This window comes from Triticum urartu, chromosome 2 (genome assembly GCF_003073215.2).
Source record: "Triticum urartu cultivar G1812 chromosome 2, Tu2.1, whole genome shotgun sequence".
Lineage (NCBI taxonomy): Eukaryota > Viridiplantae > Streptophyta > Magnoliopsida > Poales > Poaceae > Triticum > Triticum urartu.
The window spans coordinates 476,471,585-476,492,939 of NC_053023.1; the positions used below are offsets into that span (position 1 = coordinate 476,471,585).

Here is a 21,355-nt window from a genome sequence, read left to right on the forward strand (position 1 = left end):
TTGAACACTTGTCTTCATGCTCATGGAAACAATGTAGAATTTTCCATGAAGATTATCACAAAAATAATTGTCCCCTTGTAAAATTCCATTGTATTATAAAAATAATGTGCCAAGATTTGCCTTTAGGATGTTTAGATTGCTTGTTGGTTTGTGTGGTGCAAAATAGAAACTTTGGCTGTAGTGCTTGATTTTACATTTTTACTGGAACGTCAAATTGTTCTGAAACTTTTTGCACTATCTTTATATAAAAATTGTTTATTTTTTCTAATTTTTTCAGAATTTTTGGAGTATCATAAGTATAGTTAATGTTCAGATTGCTACAGACTGTCCTATTTAAGACAGTTTCTGTTTTTATGCATTGTTTGCTTGTTTTGATGAAACTATCAATTTCTATCAGTGGATTAAGCCATGGAAAAGTTATATTATAGTAGCTACAATGCAAAAACAAAATATGAATGGGTTTGTAATTGTACTTAGAGTAGTGATTTGCTTTATTATACTAACGGGTCTTACCGAACTTTCTGTTGAGTTTTGCATGGATGAAGTGATCAAAGATCGAGGAGTTCTCGATGTGAGGAGAAGGAGGAGAGGCAAGAGCTCAAGCTTGGGGATACCCAAGGCACCCAAAGTAAATATTCAAGGAGACTCAAGTGTCTAAGCTTGGGCATGCCCCGGAAAGCATCCCATCTTTCTTCAACAAGTATCAGTATGTTTTCGGTTTCGTTTCGTTCATGTGATATGTGCAAATCTTGGAGCGTCTTCTGCATTTATTTTTCACTTTTCTTTTATGCACCATGCTGGTATGAGATAGTCCATGGTTGATTTATAGAATGCTCATTGCACTTCACTTATATCTTTTGAGTATGGCTTTATAGAATGCTTCATGTGCTTCACTTATATATCATTTGAAGTTTGGATTGCCTGTTTCTCTTCACATAGAAAACCATTGTTTGAAGAATGCTCTTTTTCTTCACTTATATTTATTAGAGCATGATATTTTGTAGAAATAATTAAACTCACATGCTTCACTTATATCTATTTAGAGAGTTAAAAGGAATTGGTCAATTGCATGGTTAGTCATAAAATCCTACATAAAACTTATGGATCACTGAATATGATATGTTTGATTCCTTATAATAGTTTTGCGATATAGAGATGGAATATGTGGGAGGTACTAGTAAACGGTTGGGGTTAGTAGGAATATTGGTGTTAAGGTTTGTGATTCCAAAGCATGCACGTATAGTCTCTCGTTATGCTATGAAGTTGGAGCATGATTTATTATTGATTGTATTCCTTATGAGTGGCGGTCGGGGACGAGCGATGGTCTTTTCCTACCAATCTATCCCCATAGGGGCATGCGTAGTAGTACTTTGCTTCGAGGGATAATAAACTTTTGTAATAAGTATATGAGTTCTTTATGACTAATGTGAGTCCATGGATTATACGCACTCTTACTTTTCCACAATTTGCTAGCCTCTACGGTACCGTGCATTGCCATTTCTCACATCAAAACGTGGTGCAAACTTCGCAGGTGCATCCAAACCCCGTGATATGATACGCTCTATCACACATAAGACTTATTATATCTTCCTCAAAACAGCCACCATACCTACCTATTATGGCTTTTTCATGGCCATTCCGAGATATATTTCCATGCAACTTCCACCGCATCCATTTGATGACTTGAGCATTTATTTTCATATTGCTTTGCATGATCATATAGTTGACATAGTAGTTTGTGGCTTAGCCACCGTTCATCATTTTTCATACATGTTACGCTAGATCATTGCCAGAGGCATTCATATAGAGTCATACTTTGTCATAGGTATCGAGTTGTAATTTTTGTTTCTTTTGAGTTATAAGTAAATAGAAGTGTGATGATCATTATTCATTTTTAGAGCAGTGCCCCAGTGAGAAAGGATGATGGAGACTATGATTCCCCCACAAGTCGGGATGAGACTCCGGACAATGAGAGAAGAAAAATATTAAAAAAGGAAAAAAAAGAAAAAAGAAAGAAAAAAAAAGAAAAAGGAAATAAACAAAGAGAGAAGGGGCAATGTTAGTATCCTTTACCACACTTGTGCTTTAAAGTAGCACTATCTTTTTCATATGGGGAGTCTCCTATGTTTTCACTTTCATATACTAGTAAGAATTTTTCATTATAGGATTAGATGCACACCCACTTAGTTTCATATTGAGCTTTCATACACTTATAGCTCTTAGTGCATCCGTTGCATGGCAATCCCTACTCCTCACATTGATATCAGTTGATGGGCATCTCCATAGCCCGTTGGTTAGCCACATCGATGTGATACTTTCTTACTTTTTTGTCTTCTTTATACTTACCCATATCATCTTAGTCTATTCCACCCATAGTGCTATATCCATGGCTTGCGCTCATGTGTTGCGTGAGGGTTGAAAAAGCTGAAGTGCGTTAAAAAGTATGAACCAAGCTCGGCTTGTCATCGTGGTTGTGCATGATAAATACTTTGTGTTAAGAAGACAGAGCATGATAAGACTATATGATTTTGTAGGGATAGCTTTCTTTAGCGTTGATATTTTGAAAGATATGATTGTTTGTTGGGATGCTTGAGTATTGATGTCTTTATGTCAAATTATAGACTATTGCTTTGAATCACTTATGTCTTAATATTCATGCCATGATTAGATATATGATCAAGTTTATGCTAGGTAGCATTCCACATCAAAAATTATCTTTTTTATCATTTACCTGCTTGAGGACAAGCAGGAATTAAGCTTGGGGATGTTGATACGTCTCCGCCGTATCTATAATTTTTGATTGTTTCATGCCAATATTATATCACTTTCACAATCTTTTGGCAACTTTTTATATGATTTATTGGACTAACCTATTGATCCAGTGCCTAGTGCCAGTTCCTGTTTTCTGCATGTTTTTTGTATCGTAGAGTATCGATATCAAATGAAGTCCAAATGCAATAAAATTTCACGAAGAATTATTTTGGAATATATGTGATTTTTTAGAGTTGGAATCACCGCAAATGGAGGCCCACGCATCCCACAAGACACCAGGGCGCGCCAGAGGCCCCTGGCGCGCGGTGGTGGGTTGTGCCCACCTCGTACGTCGGTTGGAGCTCTACTTCGGGCGCAAGGAAGCTTATATCCAGAAAAAAAATCGTGTTAAAATCTCAGCGCAATCGGAGTTACGGATCTCCAGGAATATAAGAAACGGTTTTCAGCCAGATCTGGGGAACGCGAAACAGAAGAGAACAGAGAGGGAGATCCAATCTCGGAAGGGCTCCCGCCCCTCCGCCGCCATGGAGACCAAGGACCAGAGGGGGAACCCTTCTCCCACTTAGGGAGGAGGCCAAGGAAGAAGAAGAAGGAGGGGGGCTCTCTCCCCCTCGCTTCCGGTGGTGCCGGAGTGCCACCGGGGCAACAATCGGGACGGCGATCTACATCAACAATCTTGCTACCATCAACACCAACTCTCTTCCCCTCTATGAAGCGGTGTAACACCTCTTCCCCCCGCTGTAATCTCTACCTAAACATGGTGCTCAACTCCATATATTATTTCCCAATGATCTATGGTTACCCTATGATGTTTGAGTAGATTCGTTTTGTCCTGTGGGTTAATCGTGATCTTGGTTGGTATGATTGTATATTTTATTTACGGTGCTGTCCTACGGTGCCCTCCGTTCTCGCGCAAACGTGAGGGGCCCTTGTTGTAGGATGTTGCAATATGTTCATGATTTGCTTACGGTGGGTTGTGAGAGTGACAGAAACTTAAACCCGAGTAGGCGGGTTATGGCGTATGGGAGTAAAGAGGACTTGATACTTAATGCTATGGTTGGGTTTCACGACCTTAATGGTCTTTAGTAGTTGCGGATGCTTGCTAGAGTTCCAACCATAAGTGCAGATGATCCAAGTAGCGAAAGTATGTTAGCTCATGCCTCTCCCTCATATAAAATTACAAGAATGATTACCGGTACTTGTTATCGATTGCCTAGGGGCAAATAACTTTCTTGTTGTCACAAACCCTTTTACTAAACACCTAACTTTTATTATCTTGCAAAGTACTTCTAGTTTTATTCTTGCAAAGTAGTTCTAGCATCACACCTACAAAAGAGTTTCATACTTGTTTCCGATAAAGCAAACGTCAAGTGTGCGTAGAGTTGTATCGGTGGTCGATAGAACTTGAGGGAATATTTTTTCTGCCTTTAGCTCTTCGTTGGGTTCGACGCTCTTATTTATCAGAAAAATCTACAAACGATCCCCTATACTTGTGGGTTATCAGCAGGCTCAGAATCCAGGCGTGCGGTACGCCAGCGAGGGTCATGGTGAACCAGTTTGCCATGACCTTGTCATCGCCGCCTTCCGCCCAGACGGCCTCCTCATACGCCTGGAGGAAGCCTGCCGGGTCCGCTGCACCGTCGTACCATGGCGGCAGGTCTGGCCTAAACTTGGGTGGCAACCGCACTCGTCGCAAAGCAGGGGTGAAGGCTCGGAGGCCCTCAGCGCCACCGCGCGCGCCGGTCGATCCAGCCGGAGGGGCGACGCCTGCCATGAGAGCCGAACGAAGAGACGAAGCAAGCGGGGAGACGGAGCGAATGGAGAGGCGGAGCTTCGACACATCCCTACGGTCGGTGCCAAATGTCGGATTCGGGGTTCCGCAGACCCTTGAGAGGTTCGAACACTGGGGTGCGTGCGAAGAACTCTCCCATCCCAGTCTGCCTGCTCGATGATTCCATGGCCTAGCTTGACGAACCCAAGGGACAAGAGACACAACGGTTTATCCTGGTTCAGGCCACCTTGCAGTGTAATACCCTACTTCATCTTTGTGGTGGATTGCCTCGAGGGGCTGAGGATGAACTAGTACAGTGGTGGAACAGCCTCAGGAGGTGAGGTGTTCTTGAGCTCGATGAGCTAGTGGATGAGAGGATGGTCTCAATCCCCCTCTCTATGGTGGAGGCTAAGTCCTATTTATAGTGGCCTTGGTCCTCTTTCCAAATGTAGGCGGGAAGGGATCCCACAACGGCCAAATTTGAAGGGGGACAACTAGTACAAACTATCCTGACAAAAGTAGTCTTCGCCTGCAAAAGGCTCTGGTGGTGACGCTGCGGTGGGCTCTGCGATGACCTCCGTCCTGCTGTCCTGGCGGTCTTGGTCTTGTTGCACCGATATGGAAACCTTTGCTTGATTCCTCAGGACTCCGTGCCTGCGCTTTCCTCCTTAGCACCAAAGAGGAAACTGGTACACTGCGCCCGCTGGCGCCCACCTGGCCTTGATCGTGATGGCTCACGTCACATGAACCTCGCGAGGTGCACCTTGCCTTGATATCTCCGCTCCTGGGGAGTCAGCCTAGTGAGCCCCCCCAGGGAGGTCTTGGTGTCGTCCTCCTCGCGAGGGTCTTGAGTTGTTGTTGCTGATGCTGGGCCATACTAAGCCGTTGATGGAGCAACGCCATGGGCCGCAGGCAGGCAAGTCTGGGTACCCCCGTTCCCAGGACGCCGACATAGTCGGCCTAACTAAACCAAAGATTCAAAGAAGAAATACGAGGCTATAAGTAATCATGCATATAAGAGATCAAAAAAACTCAAATAACTTTCATGGATAAAAATATAGATCTGGTCATATACTCAAAGTTCATCGAATCCCAACAAACACACCGTAAAAAGAGATACATCAAATAGATCTCCAAGAGACCATTGTATTGAGAATCAAAAGAGAGATAGGAAGCCATCTAGCTACTAACTACGGACCCGTAGGTCTACAATGAACTACTCGCGCATCATCGGAGAGGCACCAATGAGGATGATGAACCCCTCTGTGATGGTGTCTAGATTGGATCTGTGGGTTTCTGGAACTTGCGGCGGTTGGAATTGATTTTCGTCCACTCCCCTAGGGTTTTTGGTCTATTGGGGTATTTATAGAGCAAAGAGGCGGTGCGGGAGGCCGCCGAGGTGGGCACAACCCACCAGGGCGCGCCTGCCCCCCCCCCCAGACACGCCCAGGTGGGTTGTGCACCCCCTCGGGGGCACCCCTCTGGTATTTATTTGGCCCATCCCGTGTATTCTGGCCCAGAAAAATTCTCCAAAAAGTTTCGCTGCGTTTGGACTCCGTTTGGTATTGATTTTCTACGAAGCAAAAAACAGCAACTGGTACTGGGCACTATGTCAACAGGTTAGTCCCAAAAAATGACATAAAGTTGCTATAAAATAATTGTAAAACATCCAAGAATGATAATATAATAGCATGGGACAATAAAAAATTATAGATACGTTGGAGACGTATCAGGGCATCAGTGCACTCTATATAAGCCGCACCCCTCTCCATAGCCAGGCATCGAGTAATCTTTGTAACCATACCCATGCAGTCAAAGCACCGAGAGGGGCCTGAACTCATTAAACACCGAGTAATCGAGACGTTGGGCATTTACCTCCGCCGAGAGGGGCCTGAACTCGTTAAACACCGAGTGTTACACCTGCCCTTTATTCGTACCCCTAGTACGCATTGTCAGGATCATAACCCCGACATCAGTGTCTCTTCCTCCTGTTCTTCTCCTCCTTTCTGACTTCCTTCTCCTTCCTCTTGTTCTGCCCACGCCGCCACTCCTTCACGCGGCCATGGCCGTCGGCCATGCTGCTGCCCGTGCCGCCACCCTATGGCACGTCTGTCCACCTCCTTAGCGCGACCATGGCTTCTGACCCTCGTTGTTGCCCATGCCGCTCCCTTCTGCGCGGCCATAGCCGCCGGCCACGCTGTTGCCCATGCCGCCGCCCTATGGCACATCCGGCCGCCTCCTTTGCGCGGCCATGGCTGCCGGCCCTCGCTGCTGCCCATGCCGCCCCCTTCTGCGCGGGCATGGTCGCTGTCTCCGCGCCGAGGCCGGCCACACCACCACCACCTCGAGTCAGCGCCGCCATGGACCGACGCGTCGAGCTGCTCCACCGCTAGCCACGCTGCCTCCCGTGACCTGTAGTCGGCGAGCCGCCGGCGTGTCGAGCTGCTCCACCGACGGCCACGCTGCTGTCGCGACCTGGACGCTGCAGAGCTGCCGGCGCCATTTGTCATGGCGGATGGGGCTTCTCCTAGGGACCCGATTGCTTTTTTCAAAAACTTTTAGGGACTCTATTGCTTTTGAAAAAATGAAGGGGTTATCCTGTAAAAAATGAGGCCATATATTTTGAGATTTTTTATTGGTGTGTAAGAGACACTGACGTGTGGGACCCACACGTCAGGTAATGGTCAATGTAAACGGTCAAACAGATGGTTTGTTTAGGTCATAACCGCGATCAATTGCCGACGCTGATTTTGATAGTTATCAGTCACAAACAAATTTATGGTAGTTTTTTGAAACCTTAACACAAATTATGGTAGTTTTATGCTATTCATTCCCGAACTTTCGGATGTGGCTCAACGAAATATTGTATCTCACACATGTAACATGAAAATCACAAACTTGATTGTTCAATCATTACATTTGAAAAAACATGGAGGGAAAAAAAAAAGTAGCCTGTTACACCGAGCAACGCCTGGATTTCCAACGTTGCCCTACACGACGATCGATTGACTAACACACAACGACACGACATCACCAGCGGTTATTTATTCTGAAATGCGGAGCTACTACCGATAATGTAGTGTAGCAGCAGCGAGCACGTAGACGTGTATGGGCACACTTACGAGGGTAATGAAGCAAAATCAGCTCGCGATACCACATCACTTCTTGCAGACCAGCCCGGCGCTGCCCTTGCCGCTGCCGCACATGGTGTCGGCCGGCTCGTCGATCATGTCGACCGCCCCGACGCGGACGACGTCCTCTCCGGCGAAGCGCGCCACCTCGCAGTCCGTCCCGAAGATGTCCGACACCTGGTACTTTGCGGCACCCCCCATCACCGGGATCTTGGCGCCCATGTCAACCCCGGCGCTGACGTAGTCCGGGCGGTAGGTCTGGCCGAGAACGCCGTGCACGTCGGCGCTGATGGAGTTGAACTTGAACGCGACGTTGAGGTGCGCGAGGCTGTCGTCGGCGGTGAGGCCGTAGTCGTGGACCCTCGAGTCCTCCTCAGTCACCGGCACCGCGTTGGCGACGATGCGGAACCGGCCGTCGAGGCGCACCACCACGCCGTTGGCCGCGCCGATGCGGAAGACGGACAGCGCGGGCGCGGAGGCCGGGCTCCAGCTGGCGGCCGGCGCCGCGTCCAGCTCGACGGGCACGCCGTCGAAGGTGATGACGAGGCGGTCGACGGCGTTGTCCCAGGTGGCCGTCCTCTTGACGCCGAGGTAGAGGCGGTGGCCACCGAAGCGGATGCCGAGCGCCTGCACCCATGTGAAGTCACGCGCCGCCTTCACGTTGCGCTTGCCGATGAAGTGCGCGTTGATGTGCAGGTTGGCGTCGGAGAGCAGGCAGAAGTCGGCGTCCCTGCGGCCGTGGAAGAGGAACTTGTTGCCGTCGCCGCCCACGAAGCGCGGGTCGTAGCACTCCGTGCCGGCCAGTTCACACACTGTTGGGTTCCAATGATGCATCAAGCACACAGTCGATCAGTAACCTCAACTGCGAAATGAATGCAAAAAACATGGACGTGTATGTGTGCTGTGCTCTTACTGCAGACGAGCTTGCAGCTGGGGCAGTGCACGTAGCAGAGGTCGCGGCAGCCGGCGGGGCAGCGGCGCACCGGGATCATGCACTCTGGGGCCTGCGACGGGCTGCTCTGGTTGTAGCAGCTCACCACGGTGGGCTGCGCGCCGGGGCTCATGTAGATGGGGACCACATTGGGGTCCGATAAAATGGGGTTGTCCTTCGGCTGGGCACCGACCGTCACGAGGAATGCGGCGGCGCAGGCGAGCAGCGCCACCGCGCACGGGCGCCGGACGGACGCCATCGATCACTGCTAGTCGGTCTCTAGGTGATCTTCACTGCGAGTTGAGTGAAGCTGTTGCGAGTGCTCGATCGTGATGGTGTGATGGTGCAAGGCGTGGAACGCCTTCTTTTATGGCCCGGGATGATCTGACTAAACGAGTGTCGTCGGAACCACGCACGGCTTTTAGTCCCGGCAAGTCAACTGCCGCTCGATAGATCGCTCGGCTAGCTCCCCCGCGCGCCACATGAAACGATTCCACGCTTGCCGTCCCGGCGAACGGTTGATTCAAATCCGGGGCGCTTGGTCTCGATCTTTGTGTCAAGTGTCATCTGCTCTACGTTATGGCTAAGCAGAATCTACATGCCCCGCTAGGACAAAATTTTCTTCTCATTTCTTAGAGAAAGAAACCAAGATTCAGATATAGCATGGTCGACAGAAATTGCACTATGTACTATATGTGCAGGATTATATATAGGCGAACTTGGAAGTAATCAAGAAGAGGACCATGAGTAGGGTACATACAATCTTCAGGGAAAAGGCGCCTTAGAGGAACATGGTTAGTGTTCATCTTAACAGAGCACAAGGTGTCAAGTTGTTATCTTGCTTCAGAAAGTTGCTCCAGACTACGCTCTAGACCATATTAATCGCACAGTTGGATGAAGCTTGCATATTCCACAATATTAAACCCTATTGCTATGCTACACATAGCAGCTTCTACAGCACCACTATGCGGGTTGAGTGCATCGGCCAATTTACTCCACCGATAACAAAAACAATCCATACTGTCCGTGTATGTGCGCAAGAGCCAGGAGAGGGGAAGAGTTGCGTATCATCATTTCGATGGTAATTCAAATGGTAAGTTCAAGGTTTACAACAGGCCAAGTATTTCCATATTTTTAATCAAAAGTACAGCTGTGGCGAACCACTGTTAGCAAACACAGCACAGTAGTTGCTTTGGAAGTAGAAACACCAAACCAAGAAATGAGTGGATGACATTGCCATTAACACAGCATTAGTTACAATGTTTTGCAAGTCGGAAAAAAATGCGCTAACGCACTAAAAGAACCACCTCTTCTTAACTGCAGGTGTTGTGCCTTCGCCTGGAGGACTTGGGCTCTCTCTTTTTGCCATCCCACTGTTCAGCGCCTCCAACCTTTTCCTGCAGAAAAAATAGTAACATAAATAAATAAAAACACTAGCTGGACAAATAAAAAATAGAATAATTAAGTTCATTTTGCTCTGGAAATACTGAGAATTTTATTTGGACTAAACATCGAAACAGTTTCCTAATCACTAATGATTTGCCATCCCACTACGGATATAGACTATGGAGTCCATTGAGATATGATGTGTATTAGTTTGTTGGATACTAACGTTTGAAAATCACCCCCCTTCACAATACTGAGCAGAGGAAGCCACAATGAAACAGACACAGACCAATTAATACACTGTCAAGTTTACTTTTAAGGAGACAACAGCGAAGCAGAACTCCCGTTTTGACAGCAGCATGAAAACATAATAGATAGATTACTGATGAATACTCTTATCTCCTAAACTGCAAAACTAGAAAATTTTCCTCCTTGGCTACAATGCAAATGAGAAAAGCAATAAGGGTATGTTAGGTTCATAGCCAACATGTACCTTACCGATTTGGTGATACTCTAGTTTGGATGGTTGCCAATATTTTGGCATGCCAATGGCTCCTTACCAACTGTACCTCATATTTTTGGCCAAAGTTGGCCAACTCACGGGCACACAAAACCTTGACCAATATTTTGGCTAGCCAAATATTTGGTGGGGCAAACCTAGGATCAAAGCAAACACACCTTTTTTTTTTTTTATGTTTTCATTCTGGTACTTAAACAATTACCTTGTATCGCCGAGCTGTCCATGCAAGCTCCATCGTTGGCGAAATCCTTCCATACCCGGAAGACCACTAGCAAGAATCATGCGCCTAAAATAGAGTAAAGATCAGATTGGGGCAAACCTTTCCATATATAATTATGAAAAGAATTATGTGAGTAAACTGCCTGATGCTTCCTTTTGTATATATATATTGGGAACAACAAAGTGGTCTTTCAAACAAAAAGCTGTAAATCCATTTAGTACTGCCCTGAAGAATGGTCACGAGGTAATCTAGAAGTACCTTCCTTTTGGAGAACTAGTACTGCTCATAAGCAGTGGACCACCAGAAATGGAGGAGGCCTACCAAACTACTGCCGGCAGAACCATGTGCTATCTCAATTCTCTAATGTCACATAATACCTCTGGCAGCTTCCGGCTGGGGGGAATACCAATGCTATAACTAATTAATATGGGAGTACTGATGTGTACATGAAAGTCTTTTGCATGAACTTTCCAAGAAAATCATAACCCTTTGATCTCACCAAGCTCTAGCCTCTAGGTAGTCAAAAGAACACCATGGCCTAAATTACAATGTTAGGCACATGATGACTAAGAAATTAAGAATTAACCCTGCGCGACCAGGAGCTTGTTTCAGTTCGTACAGTGACACTGGGAGCTTGCTAACTGGGTCTGACACCCTCAGTCCATCCCTCTCTCTCAACAAGCCCAAGCAGTAGGTACAACAGCTCAGGCTTGAAGATAACAAATATTTATTCAGTGTGTTAACACCAAATGACTTCCAACAGACAAATTTTAAACTAAAATAACCTTAGCTGCCGAGGAATCACAATCAATGGAGGCAAGCTTAGACAATCCGATAAGTATTTTCTAGTTTGTCACAATCAATGGAGCAAGCTTATTACACCATTCAGTACTTATGGACACTATCATGGCAACAGTATGTAAAAGTGTACAAAGTGATCCTTTAGCGATAATGAAATGAGAAAACAAGATCTAAATATGAAGGCTGAATGCTTGTGAAGCTTTTAAAATCATTATCCACTTTAAATAGTTGAGATACGAAGGAGGTTGGATAAGAAATCTCCCTACATTTCTCGACGCCCGTAAGTCTTAATCTAGTTGCTGATGCAGATTGGCAGGTATCCCTGAGGGAATTTGATGTATGTACATTTTACCAACAACAACAACAATGAAGCCTTTAGTCCCAAACAAGTTGGGGTAGGCTAGAGGTGAAACCCATAAGATCTCGCGACCAACTCATGGTTCTGGCACATGGATAGCAAGCTTTCACGTACCCCTGTCCATAGCTAGGTCTTTGGTGATACTCTAGTCCTTCAGATCTCTCTTTACGGACTCGCCCCATGTCAAATTCCGTCTACCCCAACCTCTCTTGGCATTACCCACACGCTTTAGCCGTCCGCTATGCACTGGAGCTTCTGGAGGCCTGCGCTGAATATGCCCAAACCATCTCAGACGATGTTGGACAAGCTCCTCTTCAATTGGTGCTACCCCAACTCTATCTCGTATATCATCATTCCGGACTCAATCCTTCCTTGTGTGGCCACACATCCACCTCAACATGCGCATCTCCGCCACACGTAACTGTTGAACATGTCGCCTTTTAGTCAGCCAACACTCAGCGCCATACAACATTGCGGGTCGAACCACCGTCCTGTAGAACTCGCCTTTTAGCTTTTGTGGCACTCTCTTGTCACAGAGAATGCGAGAAGCTTGGTGCCACTTCATCCATCCGGCTTTGATGCGATGATTCACATCTTCATCAATACCTCCATCCTTCTGCAGCATTGACCCCAAATATCAAAAGGTGTCCTTCTGAGGCACCACCTGTCCATCCAGGCTAACCTCCTCCTCGCCCCTAGTAGTACTGAAACCGCACCTCATGTAGTCGGTTTTAGTTCTACTAAGCCTAAAACCTTTCGATTCCAAGGTTTGTCTCCATAACTCTAACTTCCTATTGACCCCCGTCCGACTATCGTCAACTAGCACCACATCATCCGCAAAGAGCATACACCATGGGATATCTCCTTGTATATTTTACCACAGTCTATAAAATTCTAAAGGAAAAATGACGCTTGGAGGTTAATCTACGAAGTTGAACATAAGTCTATTAACCCGTTTCACATCTATAGGAATGTATCTATGATAAAGAGCACCAGCACTAAGGCTACCTTTCGAGCAGTGTGAGTTCTGATTGGAGTTGAGTGACTCTTTCCTTTGCATCTTCGAGGGGCATCGAGAAACCCAATTTATATTCACTATCCTGCAGTCGTTCCCTTATTTCCTTATCCTGGAAAAATAAGTCAGAAAATGGCACAATTGGTTAAACAGGAAAAGGAATGAAGCTGCAGCCCCAAATAGTTTTAATATAACTGACCCTTTTCTCAGCGCATTGTTTGTATAGTACAATTTCGTCTTGACAAAATGGCTCAATATCATTGATTTGCAAGCCTGGACAGCAGAAATAGGATTCATTTTATCCATACTTATTTACATATGGAAAACGACAAACATATAGAGATGTCAGAGTAAACAGTTACTCACATAGGAAAAGATTCTTCAGGATACCATCACAAAGCTCAACACCTTCAAGGACATGGGATGCAATCTCTTTCGGTACGACAGGGGAAGGTGGCCCACGCATAAGATCATCACCGACGAGAATAGTCTCTTCCATCGTTTCTTGTCGATCGACTATTGACAAAAATAGGCATTCCCCACAAAAGAAGAAAATGAAAAAAGGCAGGAGCACGAGCAGTAGCAAACTGAAGAAATTAGAATCTAATTCTCGCACAAATAAGCGCAAGTGCATCCTTTTATTACTGACAGCTTTTTAATCTTTCCATTTATTATTGTTTCTAGAAATGAAAAACGCAATTCAATGTGCTGAGACAAAATGTGGACGCAGTTCCCTCTTCTTTTCTCGTTGTGAAGCATTACTAGGATGCAGCTGTAACATCAACGTCCCTGGATTTGTGGTTCCTACCTTCAAGATCAACTAGGCTCACCTCGAAGATAAACACAATGCCACAAGGGGGCCAATCAAGGAATCATCCCAGGTCTACTAAACATATTACTAAATGCTCATTCGTATTAAACCACGATCCACCACTAAAACTGACACGAGTTATGCACGGCGAGTAACGATAACATAAATCAATGGGTGGGAGATGCAGTACGCGCATACCATCCATGGTGACCTAGCAACTTTTCACACCGGCCAGAAGCCTGAAGCAGCTAATGCTGACCAACTTCCTGCAGCCAACCAAGAGGAAAAAGGAACAGTTAGGCTTGTTTCACTCTGCGGGAAGGGAAGCGAAGCAGCAGATATGCCTACCAGCTCCAGCGGTTGCCGGTGAAATAGATCAGAGACGGTGGCGTCGTCGGCAGAGGGGCCCGCTGTCGGAGTTGGCCGTCCACCTCAAGCACCCTGACTCAAGCGCACTCTCACCCAGCCTTGTACGTCGCCGCGAGCTCCCACTGCACAGACCAATCAGCACCCACAGCCACCATTCCATCAAACACCTCACATGCACGAACACACATGTCCCAAATTGGGGCAAATCATCTCAGCCAAACCAGGGGAAATTGGAGAGGACACTCACCGCCTTGCCGCCGTCGGCTCACCACCGGCTGGAATGTCCGGCGCCGGACCTCGTCCGATGGGTGGGTCCGCCCCTCGTCGTGGCAACCAACTGCGCCGGAGGCCGACGGGGAGGAAACAAGAGGAACAGGGGGTTTATGCCTCAGTAACACTCGTGGGCTTTCTCGTTGAAACACAGAGTAACGGTTGCTGGGCCTAGTAAACGACTCAAAAGCCTCTATAAAAGTTGCAACTGGGCCGAATATTTTAGTCGACGAGGTAAGCAGCACACAAAGCCCATTACTACTCCTTTACCGGGGGCGTCGATCGGCTGGGATCAACGGCTGGAACGCCAGGGCGGGAGCTAGGGCAGGAACTAAATGGCACACGGACGGCTCAGATCGCAGTGCGACCTGGCCTTGGTCTCTATAAATATGCAACCCCGCCGCAGCCACGGAGCCCCTTACTCGCAGAAACCCTAGCAGATCGCTCGAGCCCTCCGCCGCCGCCGCGCCTTCAGCTCTCTCCTTCCTTCACCGATTCAAGTAACGTGTCGTTCATTCCCTTGCGCTTCTGTACTTCCGTCCGTCGATATTATCTTCTTACTGCATAGTGTTGTTCGTATGCTGCACTCCATTATATGCTGGGAAGTCACATTTTTTGCTTGCGTGTCCGGGTTAGTTCTTGTTGCTGACAGCTTTGTAGGTGCACCTTGTCACGATGCTCTGGTTTCAGTAAAACATCTCGGTATAGTTGCAAGTTAGCTAGTCGGTTTCGTAGATCCAAAAATGAATGAATGCGATGCTAAGATTTCACTGCCATAGAAATATGTATGTACTACGTGGTTCTTACTGGAATGTAGATAACTTTCTTTGTCCTCGTAAAAGGAATTTATCATCTATTATTGTTGCACTTAAATGCCCTTATTTGTCTTGATTTGTAAGAAAAGCTAATGAGATTTGATGTAGGTTAATAGTTTGCATTCATAACTGATAACTTCCATGAATTTAGTTGGCTGTAATGTTGAGGTCACACAGGCTTATTTTGTTCCTTTGCTATCTGTCCAGGATGAAGTTCATCGCTGCCTATCTGCTTGCTTACCTCTCTGGCAACGCGAGCCCCTCTGCAGAGGACCTGACATCCATTCTTGAGTCAGGTAATTTTGTCTTACTGGGCGGCCTACATTAGTTTTCGTCCTACTGTTTTCTTCTACTGCAAAAGACATCTGTGGTTCCTACATTTTATGCTACTATTTATTATTATCATTATGTAATGTTTAGCAATAGTTACCTACGCCTGAAATGTGTCTTACCAATGAAAGCAACCTCTATGGCTTTAGTTGTACTGATATAGGGTAGAATGTGCTTAGTTCTGACAGATGGGAGACCGTATGTTTAGTAACGGTCACTGGTATGTAATGTGTTGTTCTTCTTTGTTTTCTAGTGTTAGCTTGTAATCTTACCGTTACACTGTTGCAGTTGGTTGTGAAATCGACAATGAGAAGATGGAACTCATGCTGTCCCAAGTGAAGGGCAAGGACATCACTGAGCTCTTGGCTGCTGGTAGGGAGAAGTTTGCTGCGGTTCCATCTGGTGGTGGTGGTGTGGCTGTTTCAGCCGCTGCTCCTGCTGCTGGTGGTGCTGCTGCCCCTGCAGCTGAGTCAAAGAAAGAAGAGAAGGTCGTGGAGAAGGAAGAGAGTGATGATGTAAGATCACTATTCCCACCTGTCCCCTTGTTACGAACTTGTATCATCTCTATAATAACTGGCCTTGCAGATTATGAACCTGATAATGTTCATGTTTTGATGTTGTTTTTATTCATTTTTTAAGATAATGTACTAACTGTTTGTGCGTCTGCTTCTACTTGCAGGACATGGGCTTCAGTCTGTTCGACTAAGTCGTGGGGCATCTTGTGTCTGCAGTATCTATCCTTGGCCAGGAAACTAGAGTCAATGATGTTTTAGCCTTTATTTAGCTGAGTTGTGAAACGCTGGCAAAACAATGTTTTGATATGTAATTCAGCCCCTGGTTGCTGGTTGATTTACTGGTGAACCATACCTTTGCTATCCAATTTTGGTGCTTTAACAATGCATTGTTTTGATATGTTCTACCTGTTCCATGTATCCTCTATGGCTTCCCCATTTTCTTAAGTATTTGGTCGACCTAATTCAGATTTCTTTGTAAATCGGCACATCCTTGAGTGTTAAGTGCCATGGTCGTTACAGCAAAGCAAATCTCATTCTGCTTAGTACACCAAAGGATTTTCATAGGAACTTTGGAGTTTGATTCATGGGATTGAATCCCATAGAAGTTTGTTTTTTCTACTTGCTAGGATTTTTGACTCTCACTCAAACCTCTAAAAGAATTTGTACGTTTTTCCTATGATGCAATCAAACAAACAATAATCCTGTAGGTTTCTGTATGTACTAATCTCTAGAAGGACATATATTTAGGAACTAGGGGTGTAGATTAGTAATATTGGGAACATAGGTTAGTGCAATATTGGTTCATCAATGAGGTAGCACAAGTTAATTCATGTGAGAGCATGACCTATTTTCATTTTGGAAGAAATTTCACCATAAAAAGATTTCATTGAGGCCTGTCAATGGTATCTGAAATTCAGTAATAAAACGATTTGTGATTTGGACACACAAGATATTTCATTTTGAAAAACAGGATCAATGAAAAAAAAACACAAACAGCCTTCTTGAGTGTCCCATTTCTGAAACTGCATGGCCATGCTTATGATTAAAGAGTTAATCATATTTGGAAGACTTTGATGCAAGTACCGAGAAAGAGGTGGAACATGGATGAGTACCTCGTCTTGAGCTTGAAATATCGTGAGGAAAAAGGATTAGATAAAGGGAAATGATAGATATATTTGCCCGGGTTCGGTGTCGATTATTGACGTGAAAGTAATCTTGGGCATGACCATATATGTACATGTACTTGTAGGATCAAACACTCAAGGGGTGAGAACTATTATAGTGACCGAGCGGAAAATGGTGTCTCGCTCTTCCTCCCGCCCCCTTCCCTCACCCTCGCGCGAAGCAACGAAGCCGCCATTAAAGCCCAACCCCCAGCTTCCCACCCACCCCCGCATCTCACCGAACTCTCCCCGTTCCAAATCCCCATCTGAGAAACCGCATGGCTGAAGCGCGTCGCCGCGGCGTGCGGGTGCGTCGACTTGCGCCGGTGGCGCGGGTAGCGGAGCCGCGGGCTCTTCCACCCCCTGCACCGGTGCCGCTGCCCGAGATCGACCTGCACTCGCCGGAGGCTCGTCGCGAGATGTGACGGGTGGTGCTAGAACGCTTCCCCGACCGCGACGAGTGGAGGGAGATCCACCTCCACATCCTCCACCACGCGAACTTCGCCGAGCGGGCGCGCTTCATCGGAGACGACGACTGCGAGGATGTGGAGCTCCTCTTCTGGGCAATCCAGGAGGCGGAGTCGTCAGATCTGCGACATGCTGCCCGCTGGGAGAACTCCAGGACGGCGGATCCTTCAAGGCTCAACATCCGCCCGCCGTCGAGGGCATCGCCAACATTCCGCCGGAGTTTCTCCCACCGGGGACCGTCTGGCCCCCGCACCGACAATAGATCGACTGCCCGACTGGTTCAAACACAGCGACGACCCATCGACCCCTCCCCCCCCCCCCGCCCTGGCCTGGTGAGTTAGGTATGCATCTGCGCGTTGAGTTAAATCTTAAGGCTAGATTGCGGGATTTTCGGTTGCGTCATCGAGGGATGCGAGATTATGCTACTCTCTCCTTCCATCTATATAGGGCTTAATGCATTTTTCAAGGCTAACTTTGACCAAATATTAGAGCAATAATATATGACATGCAACTTACACAAAGCACACCGGGAAATTCGTAGGCCCTATATAGATGGAAGGAGGGAGTATTTCGAATCCTCATTCACATGAACAAGAGTCGCTGGTAGAGTCGAGGGTTTTCCCTCCGGGTTCTAGTAATGATAAGGAATGTGTGACTGCTTCTGCAGCCAGTGAGACCTCGTCGGAGTTGGTTTTTGGCAAGGGGCTCGGCCATAGTTTCAAATCTGACATCAAAACAGGGGCGACGACTCCCTGTCGTTCCTCCCTTGTGTCTCCAGCTTTGCCTGGCCCCACACTCAGTTTACGTGTTGTTGGGAAGAAAGCGGGTAGGGCGAGAGGGTTACGTAAATTCGAATCCCTAGAAAACGTGGAGGAACACTTTGGCCAACTCTGGCTCGTTCCTCCCCCCCCCCCGCCGTCCACATAGAAACCCTACCCAGCAGCCACCAGATCCTCCAAAAACCGGATTCCTTTGCTGGATCTGGAGAGATTTGGTCGAGAACAAGTCCTTTTCGGCCGCGGATTGCTTTCCTGCATCCCGTCGACCATTTGACCCGCCTCCAAAGCAAGTCAAGGTGGTTCGCGAGGGGATTGGGCCTAGTTCAATCTCCTTTGCGGAGGCTGTCAAGAGAGGGTTGAAGATGGCCGGTCGTCGTGCAGGAGGGAGCAACAATCTTGCTGCTGGCCAGTCAAAAGGGGCAGGCCAGAAATAAACTACGTTCGTTGGGTGGGAGCCAGTTGCGCCTGCAGTTAAAGAACAAGCTCCTACCCCCAAGCCCACCAAATCTACAACCTCAACTGCTGGTTCCGCTCAGGTACAATCATCCCAGTCTGTAGAGGTTGAAATGGAACAAGTCCTTGATCCTAGGTATAAGGATACTGCGTGAAGCCGAAGGCCTGTTTTATTTGTCAGCAGAATCACAATGTGAACAACTACGCAGCATGGTCTAAGATTCAACCTACTGGTGCCTTTTTTGGTAGTGGAACTCAAGGCCTTGGGTTTTACCATGTGGATGTCCTTGTTGCTAATGAATCTAAGTGGTTAAATTTCCAGAACTGTGCGGTGGTTAATATCTTAAAAGGAGAAGTGGATTGTGCTAAACTGATGGAACTACTGTCTGCTACCTTTTGCAAAACTAAACACTGGGCTTGGCAAATCAGGGGGCTCTCCAGCAAGACCTTTTTGGTCAGACCCCCCCCCCTCTGGAAGAAAGTGGAAGACCTCATCGAGATGCCTGGATTCTCCCTCCCACAAGATGTGAATGTGACATTAACTGAATGGAAGGGTGGATGTGAACCTTTTGGAGAGTTGATTGAAGCCTGGGTACTGATTGAGGGGATTCCCCCAAAGTGGTGCACTTGGAAAGTGTTTGCCCAGATTGCTTCACTATTTGGGGTGCTTACAGATGTGGATTGGAATGGGATGTTTAGAACTTTTTTTGAGAATGTCAGAATCAAAATAGCCTGCAGAGATCCAACCAAGATCCCTTTTGAGAGACTGATTGAGATGAAGAAAAAAGTATTCCTACTTGGCTTCACTGTTGAGGGGTTTGAACAAACTGGGGGTGCTGACTCTGTCATTGATATAGATGAGGATGGTGATGGTAATGAGGAGGATGAGGGAGCTGAAGAAGAATAAGTTGAAAAAGATACTGGAACTCAAGGAGGACATGCTTCTGAAGGGTCAGGTGGTGATCTGGCCATTGATGACCTTGACAGAGCAAATTTCTCAGCTAAACATGTGTCCTCAAACAAATATGGTGCTCAAAAGTTGGTGGTTACACCTACGGAATATGAACATGATGCTGATCAGGAGAATTTCATTATGGAATGCGCTTTGGTGGCTGTTGATCTTGATGGTGCATCTTCTGATGGATACAAACTTAAGTCTGGTTGTGTTGGTAACTTTACAGAACAGAACCAAAAAACTGATGGGGAGGGGAAGGGGGATGAAGGACTGGTGACCAAGAAACCCCTTCTCCTCTTAGAAAGAAGGCTACACATACAACTCCTAATCAAAGTGCTGGTAGCATGGAATACTGTGAGGGTCTATTAAGATCAGTGGACATATCTGATTCTGATAATGAGGGACCAAAAGAAGAAGAGTTGGGGGTTCTCCCTCATGAGGCTGTACAAATCCTACAAAGTGAGACCTAGAAGAGGTCCCTGCTGGAGTCACTTAACCAAACCCAAAAAGATGAGGCCATTCATGAGAAGAAACCAAGATGGGGCCCTGTGCTAGCTCAAAGGCCTGCTATGGGAGGACATGTCAATATGAACATCATGGAGAAAGCTGATGCATACAAAAGGAAGAAGAACCTGGAAATCCCACAAACTTTTAAAGGTAAATCCTTTTCTACTATGGATAAATCTGTCCTTGCTAATCAAATGAATCAAATGAACTTGATAATGGGGGGGGGGGGATATTCAAAAGAGTCTCACCATTGATGAGATGATAGGTGTGGAGAAAGAGAGATGTTTGGTGTTTGCCAATAATAACCCTGAAATAGTCCTTCCTGATAATCTTGATATTGACTCTAGTGAGTTAGTTAGTACACCTGAGGGTGCTCTCCCCCTGGAGCCAGTTGGCACTTCTGATGCTACTAGGGGGACACCTGCTGTTCTAACTAAAGCTAGGCCTTGTGGCCTATCCCATCCTTTCAAAATTAATTAATTATGATAGGTCTCATTTGGAATATTAGAGGTCTAGGGCAACATGGAAAGATACAGTGCATGTGTGATGTTATTGCTAAGTCTGATCCCGATTTTATTGGTTTTCAAGAAACAAAGAGGGAGAATATTTCGGAGGGTCTCCTCAAAGCTATTGATAGATTTGATAATTTTGTGTGGCATTTTTTGCCAGCTGATAATACTACTGGGGGAATCCTTGTGGGTTTTAAGAAACTGATGTTTGAGGTAGTGGGTTTTATTAACCAAAGATTTTCTATTATTGCTACTGTTAAAGATAAATCTGATGGTTTTGTCTGGCAGATGGTATTAGTGTATGGATCTGCTTACCCTGAATTAAAGGTAGATTTTATAGCCAGCTACATGATACTTTATCAAATGCTTCTTATCCTATCATGATTTCTGGTGATTTCAACCTGATTAGGAATGACAGAGAGAAAAGTAGTGGCTTAGTGAATCAACAGACTGCTTTCTTGTTTAATGATTGGATCAACAGATGGGCCTTGATGGATATTTCTGTC

At 46.3% G+C, this 21,355-nt stretch overlaps 3 protein-coding genes across 3 annotated transcripts; 1 reads left to right on the plus strand and 2 right to left on the minus strand.

The window, feature by feature from the left end:
• Positions 1–7,427: 7,427 nt before the first annotated feature.
• On the minus strand, positions 7,428–8,953 carry LOC125541692. The gene is made up of 2 exons (XM_048705031.1): positions 8,588–8,953; positions 7,428–8,486 (listed from the first exon to the last, which is right to left on the minus strand). The coding sequence occupies exons 1-2, from the start codon at positions 8,862–8,864 to the stop codon at positions 7,702–7,704; spliced, it is 1,062 nt and encodes a 353-aa protein (XP_048560988.1). The 5' UTR covers positions 8,865–8,953; the 3' UTR covers positions 7,428–7,701.
• A 712-nt stretch (positions 8,954–9,665) lies between these two features.
• LOC125538020 lies at positions 9,666–14,491 on the minus strand. The gene is made up of 8 exons (XM_048701327.1): positions 14,333–14,491; positions 14,065–14,207; positions 13,915–13,982; positions 13,272–13,421; positions 13,105–13,178; positions 12,899–13,017; positions 10,714–10,797; positions 9,666–10,002 (listed from the first exon to the last, which is right to left on the minus strand). Exons 3-8 carry the CDS (start codon positions 13,919–13,921, stop codon positions 9,900–9,902), a joined length of 537 nt encoding a protein of 178 aa, XP_048557284.1. The 5' UTR covers positions 13,922–13,982; positions 14,065–14,207; positions 14,333–14,491; the 3' UTR covers positions 9,666–9,899.
• A 211-nt stretch (positions 14,492–14,702) lies between these two features.
• On the plus strand, positions 14,703–16,412 carry LOC125538021 (60S acidic ribosomal protein P2A). The gene is made up of 4 exons (XM_048701328.1): positions 14,703–14,855; positions 15,378–15,466; positions 15,789–16,015; positions 16,180–16,412. Exons 2-4 carry the CDS (start codon positions 15,379–15,381, stop codon positions 16,204–16,206), a joined length of 342 nt encoding a protein of 113 aa, XP_048557285.1. The 5' UTR covers positions 14,703–14,855; position 15,378; the 3' UTR covers positions 16,207–16,412.
• Positions 16,413–21,355: the final 4,943 nt, after the last annotated feature.

Coding starts and splice junctions, on each gene's coding strand:
- LOC125541692 (XM_048705031.1), bottom strand. CDS start 8,864: ATGGCGTCCGTCCGGCGCCCGTGCGCGGTGGCGCTGCTCGCCTGCGCC. Junction 8,487..8,587: donor CAGCTGCAAGCTCGTCTGCA/GTAAGAGCACAG, acceptor GGAACCCAACAG/TGTGTGAACTGGCCGGCACG.
- LOC125538020 (XM_048701327.1), bottom strand. Junction 10,798..12,898: donor GAACTCACACTGCTCGAAAG/GTAGCCTTAGTG, acceptor ACTCTATTTTAG/GCGCATGATTCTTGCTAGTG. Junction 10,003..10,713: donor GGACAGCTCGGCGATACAAG/GTAATTGTTTAA, acceptor TTTTTTCTGCAG/GAAAAGGTTGGAGGCGCTGA.
- LOC125538021 (XM_048701328.1), top strand. CDS start 15,379: ATGAAGTTCATCGCTGCCTATCTGCTTGCTTACCTCTCTGGCAACGCG. Junction 15,467..15,788: donor GACATCCATTCTTGAGTCAG/GTAATTTTGTCT, acceptor ACACTGTTGCAG/TTGGTTGTGAAATCGACAAT. Junction 16,016..16,179: donor AGAAGGAAGAGAGTGATGAT/GTAAGATCACTA, acceptor TTCTACTTGCAG/GACATGGGCTTCAGTCTGTT.